Source organism: Ambystoma mexicanum, chromosome 2p (assembly GCF_040938575.1).
Source record: "Ambystoma mexicanum isolate Mex_15411 chromosome 2p, UKY_AmexF1_1, whole genome shotgun sequence".
Taxonomy (NCBI): Eukaryota; Metazoa; Chordata; class Amphibia; order Caudata; family Ambystomatidae; genus Ambystoma; species Ambystoma mexicanum.
Window position 1 is genome coordinate 774,827,016 of NC_090923.1, and position 12,285 is coordinate 774,839,300.

Consider the following 12,285-nt stretch of genomic DNA (forward strand, 5'->3'; position numbering starts at 1 on the left):
CACACTATCTTCCAATAGAGTGCTGGAGGGGTTGCCTAGCTTCCCCTGAGTCAAAACATTCATGTAACAGTCAAATGTTACCTTTTCCTATTTTAAATGGCTGGTGGCAGTGGTTTAGATCAACTACCGAGATTTTTCGTGGCTGCTAACAACGCTAAAAATCAAGGGCAGCCATGTTTTTCAATATGGCGTCCCAGACCTATCTGTAAAAACAGACTCCGGTCATCTTTTTTTGCCATTTCTTTTAGGAAAAGTCCTTCTTGTGTGTAACCCTGCATGCCAAATCAGGTTTGGTCCATTTGTTCGTGCCCTTTAGTGGGCTTCAGTGCTGAAGCCCTCCTCTGGTGCCAGAGTGTCTGGGGTGCGCAGGATGTGAGGTAGGTGCCCGAAACTCTCTGTGCTTAGCCTCTTAGGAGACCTGAATGAACTCTGGTGTGATTGGCTGGCTGACTGTCCGGCAAGGACAGCCACCCTGCTGGGTGAGTGACAGCCAGGCTGAATGAATCGGGAAAAACTGTTTAAAAGCAGGTCTGTGGGACTTGGAAAGCAGAGTCGACCAATGGAATGAAAGAACCAAAGACGAGCGGAAGGCAGAGGACTGCTGCAACTCCTGGACGACCGGTGAAGCCCTATTGCCTGAAACTCCAATCGACAGAGAAGCCCTTCAAGGTTAACTTCTTCCCTTGAGTTTGGTGGGAACAACCAACTCGTAAGCCACCTGGACACCGTCCCCGACTGGTCGAATTTTCAGCAGAGTGCTGCTTGAAAACCGGACAGCCAGTGGGAAGGAAACCAGCTTGTGGACTTTAAGGCACTCACACCTTAAACCGACGTCTAGCTACAGCTTTTGGCCTCCTCCCTGGGCAGTGCAGGAACCTCCCGACGTCCTTCTTGTCCGCACGACTGAAGCTCAGGAACTGCGAGACCTGCTCGGACCTGCCAGGAACAACTACCTCAGCTACTGCTTTCTTCGTTAAAAAATGTACTGTGCAAACGCGGTCCGGAAATATTTTCAGCCATCGAGAAAGTGCGTGAAACTTTCCTCAACTTCGAAGGCTTGTCCTTCTCTAAAAATTCGTCAAACTTTTTGCCTAGCCAAATCCTTTAAAATCTGTGGCAAAGGCTTAACCTTTATATAGCAGAACTGTGCTATCCTATACAAAAGACTCTGAACCATTGACTTTGGCAGAGGCCTGTTGAGAAGAATTGCTGGTTGTATTTAACTGAAACCCTTTGCCCTGCCTATGAATGTATTTGGGCTGTCTATTCTTATAAACATGTATTTTCCTCCCTTTTCCAAGTATCTGAAGGTGCCATTTTGCTCCCATTTCATTTTGGAGCTAAACTTGTTCATTTACTTTCCGGTTGGATTTTTGTGGTTTATTAGTGTATGATATTGAGCTGTTTGTGGTAGTGTAATGTGTTCTAAGTCAATGTGTAAATACATTTATTTTACCATGAAACCTTGAGTAAGTGTATATTTGAATCACTGTATTATTGGTCCTTTGTGTAACTTGTTCTACTGCTCACTTAAACTCTTGTGATAAGTCTGGCTGCTCAGCCATCACTACCACTTTACTGTGTAGTACAGGCTTGTACCAAAGGTGAAATTGTGATAACACTTGTAGTCCTAATTGCCTGTAGTGTTCCCAATGGGTACTGCAGGTGGTTCTGCCTAACAGAGGTTGATGTTCCAGGGTCCTCTATCTTGCACATGTTTTGCTCCTTTTGTATCCCTATTGTTAGGCAGAATCCTGTGCAGTGCCCTTAGGGACCACTACACACAATTAAGACTACTGGTGGTAATACAGGTTTTACCTTTGGTACAAGCCTGTACTACTATGTCAGAGTGGTAGCAGTAGCGGAGCAACCAGGCTTATCTCAAGAGTATATGAGCAGTAGCAGAGATTACACAAAAGGGACCACAATTACTGTGACTCAAGCAAACACTGACTCAAGGTTTCAGGTAGAAAAATATAAGTATGTTTATTTTTAAACCATTCGTTATAAACACAGCACTTCTATTAAACTTAAATAAAAACCACATGTTAAATATACTACAACTAACCAATTCACTTTGTACAGTAAGTATCAAGGTAAGTACCCTGTGTTTGAATGAACTAATGTTACGAACAAAACACGTTACCGCAAATACGATTGCGATCACTTTTTGACAGTTCGGTCTACTAAATAAACGCATATCCGTGACATGAAATGCTATCGAGGCAAAACACACTTAGCACCTGAGATACCCAGAGGGAGTTGGAGGCAAAAATCACAGGCACTATTTTGGTTAGGCAGGCAGAATCAAGAAACACTCAGAGACAGGAGTTCAAAAGTCAAAGGGCCGGAGCCAGGGTCGAAAAACTCCGGGGCCTGTTGCCGAAGATCACACAGTCAGATAGTTCACGATTCAACATAGCCAAAAAGTACTTCGATATTGTCAATGTTCGGAAGCAAAAGTTATAAGAAGGAGGGAAGACAAGGGCAAGCCTTGGAAATGAAGAAAAGGGGTTCACCCAGTTTCCTCAAGTAGAACACAGTACCTTGTTCCAATGGTGCAGCTGGTGCCCTGGCAGTTGTTCCTGTTGGTTTCCCGCAGACCCACGATTCCTGGAGCTTCGTTGTGAAGGAGGACATCTGAAGGGGGTCTGCACAACACAGGGATGAAGACAGCAGCAGCAACGAGGAATAAAAGGTGTGCTCCTTAAAAACAAGAGAGGCTCTTCAGGTGGCTATCCGGACCACTACAGCAGCGTGCAGCGATTTCGACCAAGGAAGAGATTCCTCTGGCTGTAGAAGATGAGCTGATTCTCCCCACCAAGCTCAAGGGAAGAAGACTCCGGACTGGATCTTCTCTAAGTCGTTGAAGGGAAGATGGCTCAGGACTGCAGCAGGGCTTCACCGGGACGGGGTAGTTGCAGCAGCCGTCGTTCTCTACGCTTCTCTTCGGTTCCTTGTAGTTGCAGTGGCGACTCTCTGACTTCTAGCCCAAGAGACCTGCCTTTTATGCGAAAAAAAAACATTCACACAGCCTGGCTGTCAATCACCCAGCAGGGGGGTTGTCCAGCCCGCACAACTACCCTGGCCAATCATGACAAAGTGCGACTTGGGTTTCCTAGGATACCCTGTGCAGGGGGTGACTACACCCCTGCCTCACATTCAGCCCACCTAGACACCCAGGCACCTTGAAGAGGGCTTCTGAGCAGAAGCCCGCCAAAAGACAGTGAACAAAGAAGGCGAACCTAGTTTTCCGCGCAAAGTAAAACACAAGAAGGACTTTAACAAAAAGAAACCGGAGCCAAAAGAAAGACGATTTGATCAAGCGGGTTTATGTTCGAGGTGAATATAAAACAGTACCACGTTTATCTAATATAATCACGTAGAAAAGTTAGGGTAGATACCACTGCCGCCAGCCAAGTATAAATGTTAAAAGAGCGAAACAATGCTCTAGGAGGTACAGATAAAAAAGGATGCAAATTAACCCTTTCCAGTACTCCATGGAAGATGGGGTGTACTGGATCTGTGGTAGATTGACTAAGTAAAGTAATGGTAACTTTACCCTTTTCTGGGGGACGGTAGTCACCTCAGAAATGGAGTCGAGGGAAGTCTCAAAGACAACCCTGTGCCAAGGCACTGAAGGTGCTGTGTGACACACAAAAAGAAGGGGGCTACTGAAGTGGTGTACTTCAGAGTCCACAATCCAAAAAACAGGTACAAACACATAGCAAAACACAGGTAAAGTGGGGGAAAAGCTCTCACTCCTACTAAGTGGAAAAAAAAATACTCCAGATGCCCAACAAAGCTGCTGGGGGACTCACTAGGTGACAGAAATTAGCCATACATGAGAATTCTCCCTAACACCTATAAGCTGTTCAAAGGTCTGGAACCAGGGACTCCTCAGATGTTTTTATGTACATTGCCCGTCCCGAGTCAGGATAGCTGATGGTGAGGGGGCATTCGAATTGCAGAATAAAACATCGGAAAAACCTAAGATTGCAGATAACTGTGCTATGTGCAATCAAGTCCCTGATCTCCCATGTCCCCCTATCTTGCTGATTTTTTAAGAATCTACTGCCTGAGGATAGGTCTTATTTCTCAGCTTTTTCAGCCTCACTGTATCAACTTCATTGCCTAGGCATGCCTTTCTCCTCATATAGACCACATTCAGAACACCAAATACCCTTTCGTGGTAATGAATTTTCTTTTCTGTATTTCACAGGTAGACATAGCACTCCAATATGGTTCTATTAATCTCACTTCTGCGACCGTATGCTGTGATATATATGTACATTTTTTGTTACGCATCACAGTAACATACTCTGCTGTATTTGACCCAAAACCTGATAAGTCATTGAAGGGTGTCCTGATGCCCAGAGAAAGCAAACTGTTTTCTGATACCCGTTACATAATTATTTACAGACTGCAAAACACACAAACCAATCTCTTGCATTGTTTGCTTAAACCTCACACTGCCTTGACCCCATCCACAATGCTGATGTGATCTGTTTTGCAGACATAAGCCTGTACTAGAACCTTAACAACTGATTGCTGAAGTTGCTCTCAAGAAATACAACGACAGTGTACGTGTTTTGATATACCTTTTTGAGTCTCAATGATTTTACTCACTAAATAGAAACTAACATAAGAAACACATTAAATGCAGGTGATGTAAATTATTCTGTAGTTAATCTTCCTGTGAAAATCTCAGTGCCACTTCTTGGTCATCTTCTACCTTTATTTTCTAATATTCACAATGCACACTCACCTTAAATTATGTGTGTTAAGGTCGTTTTCGGCTGGAAAAATTCTGAAAAGTTACAATTCTTTCCGACAGCAAAGGTTTTCCTCCCCATAATTCATTTAGGTGATAACATTTCCAGCAAATCCATGTTACATCTAAAAAATTGTTGTTTGAAGTTAATGTATTTTATGAACACAAAAATACTGTTATTCGGAGAAGTGTTCCCCTATTTGTGAATTTTATTACTAGGACAAGTATATTTAGTGGAAAACAAAACATTTCTCACCATATTTGCAGCTTAAGTACATTTAAGGCTAAAATAAAATGCATAATCATATTTGCACCCCATTTTCATATTTACATCCCTCTGGACAAATAATAAACATGTCACCAAAAAAGTACGTATACTAATACGAAAATGTAATTGATAATTATCGGTTTTAGTATGAACAAGTGTGATGATCACACAGCTGACAGAAGATGCATCCAGATTCTTCCATTGGCAAGGATGGAGTAAGTCAGCATTCCAAGTAAGTCACGAGAAAAACAGGACTGTAAGAGTATGTTGTGTACACTCATGTCGACCGTGCATGGAATGTTCAACTCCGTCATCTTTTTTTTTTTAACCTGAAGCAATTAACTTGTAAGAATTTATTTTATAAAATAAAGTTCTGTATGACTATTTCTTCACACTCACTTCCAGGAATCAAAGGGTATACGAAAACATAAATAGATTTTCAGTTACAGCTGTTTGCAAAGGTAAACATGCATTATGTTTCATGCTAATAAACACATATGCACGCAGCATTCTATTGAACCTATCATCCTTTCACTTGCTCGATACAAAACATATGATGAGAAGTCAACTCTTGAGCTGGACACTGAGCACTTGTTGACAAACATTGGCGAAATGTCATTAAGCTTTGAGAATAAGGAATACTTTAATGAGTACCTTCATTACTGGACTATGCTCCAATGCATGACTTAGAATGTAAGGTTGTTTCCTCGTTTGAGATCACATGGGGGTCAAGGGTAAAAGTAGAGATTTACGGACGTGCATATTAAGTGGAGATCTAGTTCTAGGCAGTATGGCAGTAATTAAAATAATGTCATTGTTGGCTCGTGCCAGGGATTCAGGAAATGGTGCCTCCCTTGCTCATTTGTGGAAAGATTTTAACAAAGGAGATTAAGTGGTTTTACTTGTTCAACTGACAAAATGGTGAAACTTTATTGAGGAAATAGTGGACTTATTATCGTGTTAATGTATTTTTGTTAATGATTGAATTGCATGCTGGTTATTCTTTGTCATTTTACCATAATGTTGTATAAGATGCCACATCAGGCTATAATATACTAAGCAAATAAAAGTAAAGCATAAATATATTGCCCCCCAAAGAATTATTTATGAGCATTTAATGGGGCATGGATAGAACATTGCAAGTTTATGAAGTGTATTACCTTTTTGGTAAACTTCTCAAAAAGTCAAGTCCCACAACATTCCACATTCTAAATGTACAGTACCCACTTTCTACATGATTTACTGTTCTTTACTCATTAACAAATGCAACACAAATAATGTGATTCATGCCACAAAATGGGAAAATCGGAGCATCAAACACATTAAACAGGCACGAATCCACTACATCCACAATCAGTTAGATGCATAAGACCAACAGTCACTTTTGCGTCCTGCATAATTCTAGTTTACTCTTTCTATGGAAGGACCAACCCCTTCACAGTCTTCAGGTATTACCAAACCACCCACACCCCATCAATAGCCAGCATGCATGCATATTTCAGCTCAACACTGGCAGTTGCTAATCAGAACAGATCGTAATTTCACTGGAAATAACACTCCCAATTGTCATAGTCCAATGACTCCAACTAGATTTCCCTATGTCAGTTCTTAGGTTAAGAATGAAACGCAAACAATGCAAACCTATGCAATAAATCTGAAATTGTGTAAGAATCAATTCTAAAAATGATTTTCAAGAGACGATCTTCCACCCAATGTCGTTTCTGTTTTCCCAGAATCCAAAACACTCTTGGCCTCTGGATTGTCTGTCCCAGATTTGTAAAATTTTACCTTTTTTAATTTATTAATAATGTGTCAGTATATCAAAGAGACCTTTCCACATACATACATCATAACAAAAACATTATATCATTATAACCCACCACAATAATAATAAAAATGAAGCACAAAGTCACAAATGAACAACTATATCATACCTGAGATCACACACTTAAACAACGGGGGCAACAGATGGTGACCTTTAAGTTTAAAAAAAAGTAAATAGTGATTAATAGGGAGAAAATGATTCCATCGTCCTTAATTCCTCTTCAATCACCCTCCAAACACCTTATAGGATAACGTGCATGTTCCCAGAATGGAGGCAGTATTCCCAGAAAGCATCATCTTGTATGGGGGCAATGTTATGTACACTCCCCATCAAGCTATGCATATACAGGTGCATTATTGATGGACATGAGGTCAGCAAGTGTTGAGCCATTTCGGGAATATGAAGTATACGACACAGATGACAATAGCAACCTTCGGTTGAGATCCCCAACTGACGGCCCAAAATAGACATTTTTATTAAATGATCAACATTGGTGAGAAAACTATTCTCACCAAATAGTGCTGAGGTTTCATAAAAGTATAACTTTGCATACTGTGGGCCTCATCACGACTTGGGCGGTAAATGTGGCGGATTATCCGCGGACCTAAATAGCGCTAACCCCAAGGCACCCGGCGGATAATCCGCCAGATCACGACTAATCGTGCACGCGCCCCGGTCCAAGGCATAAGCGCGATTAGCGCGAACCCTAAAATCTGGCGCACCGTGCGCAACAGCAGATGTTGTGCAGCATGGCACATGTCAGTGAAATTTCACGACTTCTTCCGGAGCATACATCATAGCACCTCCTGTGCAGTCGAAGCACCGGGAGCGTGCCTTCAAAAGTCCAAATGTCCTCTACACGCAGATCCGTGTACGGGCATGGCCAAGGTTGTATGCCCGCTACGCAGCCGTGTGTGGGTGACGCACAGGGGTAATGAGCCACGCGTCCTGGGGATATCCAGATTCATATGTAGGGGAGAGAAAGCCGGTATGGGGACAAGGTAAGTCCAGTGGGTGTACAGAGCCCTGTCATCAGTGTGATTTTGCCATATTTCTCATTTGGCCTATGACATTGTGGAGTGCGCTGTCCTATGGGCATGATTGAATCAATGGGGTAGTCTCCACTTAGTACGGCTATGTTTCGATATGTAACAGTACTCATTCACATGTCGCAGGATGAGGGGGCCCTTCCATCTACTTCTGCTTGACAGAAGTGGCTGCCTCATGTGTCATTGCTAATCCATTGGCCTACAGTTGCATTTGCTGATCTTCACTATTCTGTACTGTTCTCAATGCATTCTCATGGCCATTTTGGGGACAGTGTTTGTGGGATGTGCATTGTCGTCACTCGGCCTACTTACGTGTGGAGCATTCGTGGATGTGCCAGGTGATGGTTTGGTATTTCTTTGCTGTCGGGTGGCCAGGGTGGGATGTCTGGAGTGTGTCAGTGTTGGGAAACATGGTGCTACTCACACTGGAGGCTTTGTTGTGGTGGGTATTCCATATGTCATGGTGCCGCTACATGACTTACATCCTGCATGGGTGTGTTCTGCTGTGTTGGACATGCCCAAGGTTCATCGTGCTTTCTGCTTGTATGTGTATGCGGCTGTGATGCTACTGACTTTTGAGAATGATGGATTCGGTGTCAGGCAACATCAGTTGTGGATTGACATGCTTTGTGGTATACATTTGTACTCACCCAGTAGACATGTGTTTTGCCCTTGGTGCCTTTCCATGTACGCTGGCAGGGTACTGTTGCGTAGGAGCATGGAGTCGTGGGTGGATCCTGGGTAGCGGGCACAGCAGTGGCTGAAGGTGAGGTCAGGGCCATATGTCACCTGCACATTGAGGGAATGGTACTGTTTCCGGTCTCTGTAGGCAGCCTCATGTGCCTGGGGTGGTACAAGTGCCACATGTGTGCAGTCCAGGGCTTCTATTACATTCGGTACTTGGGCAATGGCATGGGAGTGACCCTTCAGCTGGTGCACCTGTGCCTGTGTGGCTGGCAATGCAATGTGTTTGTTCACATGATTCAACAGTGCATCAAGCACCGGTACCAGCATGGCACTGAATGTGGACTGGACCATTCCATGCATCATGGTAACGGTATGGTGGTCACTGCCAGTCCCAAGTGATAGTAGCAGAGACCCGATATTCACTAGGGGAGGTACTGCCGTGCTGCTGGATATGCAGCTGCATATGTCCCCCGGATTGTATCCAGCAACTGGGTGATGGTTGCCCTGTCCAGCGGATATTCTGTCACCAACTGACCATCAGTTAGGGCCCAGGGTGTTGGCCTGACCCTGGGGATGGCTGGGTGCCTTGCTTCTGCTGCTCTTATCCTCCTTCTCTTCATCCCCACTGCCCCCGGCACCCCCAGGGCCCTGGCCTGGTTGACTGGCCTCTGTAGCTCCAGGCGCAGCAGGTAGTAGTCGACATCAAGGCTCCCGGTTCCAAATGGCAGCATGGTTTTGGGGAGGGGGTGTTGTGCATGGGTGGGTCCTTTGTAGGCCTCTGGATTGCATTGCTTACACCTGGGCCCTCATTGCTGTGGCCTGTGTACTGTTACCTCCAGCTTTTTGCTGGAGGTATTTTCGGCAGATTATCCGCCGCTTTCATGGCGCTAATAGCGCTTACGCCGGGCTCCTGATCGATGATGTTTTAGCGCTAAGGGTTCCTGGCGCTGTTATGGCCGGCGCTTGTACAGCCGGCTGTCCTTGCACCGGCTGTTAATCCGCCGGCGGTATTAGGAGTCGTGATCCGACGGACCCTTAAAATCGGTGCTATGAGCGCTACCGCCGATTTTAAGGGTTACCGCCCAAGTCGTGATGAGGCCCTGTGTCTAGGATAGCCTTTGTAGTGTCTGTATATGATTGTAGTTGGAGACACAATCCCAGGCATCCAGTTTACACTCACATTTGTTAGGGAGAATTCTCATATATGGCTAATTTCCCTTACCTAGTGAGTCCCTCAGCAGCTTTGCTGGGTTTCTAGGATTTTTTTTTCACCTGGTAAGAGTGAGAGCCTTTTTTCCCACTCTTACATGTGTTTTGCTCTGTGTGTTTAACATTTTTGTGTTCATAGACTGTGGAGCCTCACCTACTCAACAGGCATCATCGTGTTACTCTCTGTTACACAGCACCTTCAGTGCAGTGACACAGGGTTGTCTTTTAGACTTCCCAACTCAGACTCCAATTTCTCTGGCTGACTAATGTCCCCCAGAACATGTAAAGTAGCCATTAACTTTACTAGTCTCTTTTAAAAAACACAGACCCAGTACAAAAACCATATTACATGGAGTACTGGAAAGGGTTAATTCTTACCCCTTTTTGTCTATGTCTCTATGGGCATTGTTTTGCTCCCTTTCCATTAAGACTTGGCTGGCGGCAGTGGTAACTACTCTATTTTTTCTACCGCAGTTATCTTAGAAGCCTCAAACTTAAACCCGCTTGACCATATTGTTTTTAATATCGCTCAGGCTTGGTTTAGTCGCCATTTCTTTTTTGAAAAGTCTTTCTCGTGTTCGTCTCTACGCGCCAAACCAGGTTTGGTTCCTTTGTTCACCGTCTTTCGCGGGCTTCTGCCCAGAAGCCCTCCTTTAGGTGCCTGAAAGTCTGGGAGGCAGGATGTGAGGGAGGGGTTTTAGGACCCCTGCCATTGGTTCCCTTGGTAACCCAAGTCGCACTCCTGTTTGATTGGCTGGGTGACTGTCCCTGCCAAGACAGACACCCTGCTGTGTGATTGACAGCCAGGCTGTGTGAATGGGGGAAAACTGCATAAAAAGCAGGTCTCTGCGTCTGGAAGAGCAGAGTCGCCACTGGAATGAGAGAACCGAAGAGGAGCTGACAGAAGAGGACCCCTACAACGACTGAACCACCCGGTGAAGCCCTGCTGCAGGTCCGAATCTTCAGACTCCAACGACAGGGAGGATCTTCCAAGAATCTTCTTCCCTTTAGCTGGTGGGACCAACCATTTCACCCAAACTCCAAGCCAGGACCCCCCCCTTCTGGTCGAATTCGCTGTACCGAGCTACAGTGGGCCGGATAGCCAGGAAGGTCGGACCCTGCTTGGGTTTTAAGGAGCGCACCTTTTATTCGTTGCTTTGCTCTGCTGCTGGTTTCTTCCCTGGGTAGTTCAGAACACTCCAGTCTTCCTACTTCGTGTCAGTCCGACAGTCACTTCAGGAACCGTGAGCCTGCTGGAACTACCAGGAACGTCTGCCGCAGCTACAGCTTCTTCTCCATTTAAGATACTGTTCAACATCCGGTTGTTCGTTTCGTCTAGTCGCAGTGGCAGGGTGTGAAACCTTTTGCCAATCCGAGGGCTTGTTCTTCTCTTCTCTTTAAGCTACCTTTTCTACCAACCAACTTCGTCCTGAACTATTGGCAAAGACTTAACCTCAAACTCCCCTGAACTGTGTGATCTTGAGCAAAAGACTTTTGTCCTATTGACTTTGGCTCTAAGCCTATTTTTCTTGATCCCATCACTGTAGTTCCTCTCTCTAGATTGCCCTGATTACTTACCTGTTGGTATTGCTTCTTTATGCCTAACTTTGTCTTTCCCTCCCTTTTTAATGAACAGAGTGCCATTTTGCTCCCGCTTCATTTTGTGAGCTTAAATTTTCTGTCAACTATTGGGAGTGGTGTGGTGTATTGAGAGTGTGCTTTTTGAACTGCTTCACTTTAGTGAAATGTTATATAACTGAAAAGTAAATAAATGTATGTTCTTTTACTTGGAAACCTTGAGTCAGTGTTTGCTTGAATCATAGTAACTGCTGTCCTTTGTTTAACTATTTGATACTGCTCACTTGCTATTGAGATAAATCTGGCTGCTCAGCCATTGCTACGACTTTACTGTGTTATGTTATGTTATGTTATTTTGCATTTATATAGCGCCTTATATATACCATTGGTATGGTCTGAAGGCGCTGGTAGGTTGAACGCCCTTGGGAACCGAAGTTCAGATCAGAAGAGAGAGTAGAGAGAGTCAAAGGTGCATGTGTGCACCGGGTATGTTTGCAGCTCGTGCGATATCCGTGTAGGAGCTGCTTCTTAGTGGTAGGTGTGGTGGTTGAGAGGTCAGGAGAATGCGTTTGTTCAGGCAGGTTTTATCCAGAACGGCTGCAGCTGCGTTAGGCCTGAGGAGAACGCCTGGCTGGGGGGGGGTGTGAGACCAGCAGTGTCAACTTAGAATGATGTGGAGTGAGCGGCGGATGTTGGTATGAGAACAGATATACCGAATGGTGTCATAGGGCCTCATCACGACTTTGGCGATAACCCTTAAATCCGGCGGTAGCGCTATTACCGCGGGATTTAAGGGTCGCCAAATCAGGACTTCGGCGGATTTTGCCCCAGCTCTGAGCTGGGAGGAAATCCGCCGAAAATTTGCGCTATTACCGCCGGCGGGAAATCCGCCGCC

General features: G+C 44.7%; 1 protein-coding gene across 1 annotated transcript in view; it reads left to right on the forward strand.

Annotated features, from left to right (window-relative positions):
- The window catches only part of LOC138566779 (cytochrome P450 2F3-like), a 622,774-nt gene that overhangs the window by 28,127 nt on the left and 582,362 nt on the right, over positions 1–12,285 (forward strand). The window contains exon 2 of the mRNA XM_069644431.1: positions 5,189–5,274. Coding sequence (XP_069500532.1) covers positions 5,203–5,274 — 72 coding nt within the window. The 5' untranslated portion in view covers positions 5,189–5,202. The remainder of the gene's footprint in view (positions 1–5,188; positions 5,275–12,285) is intronic.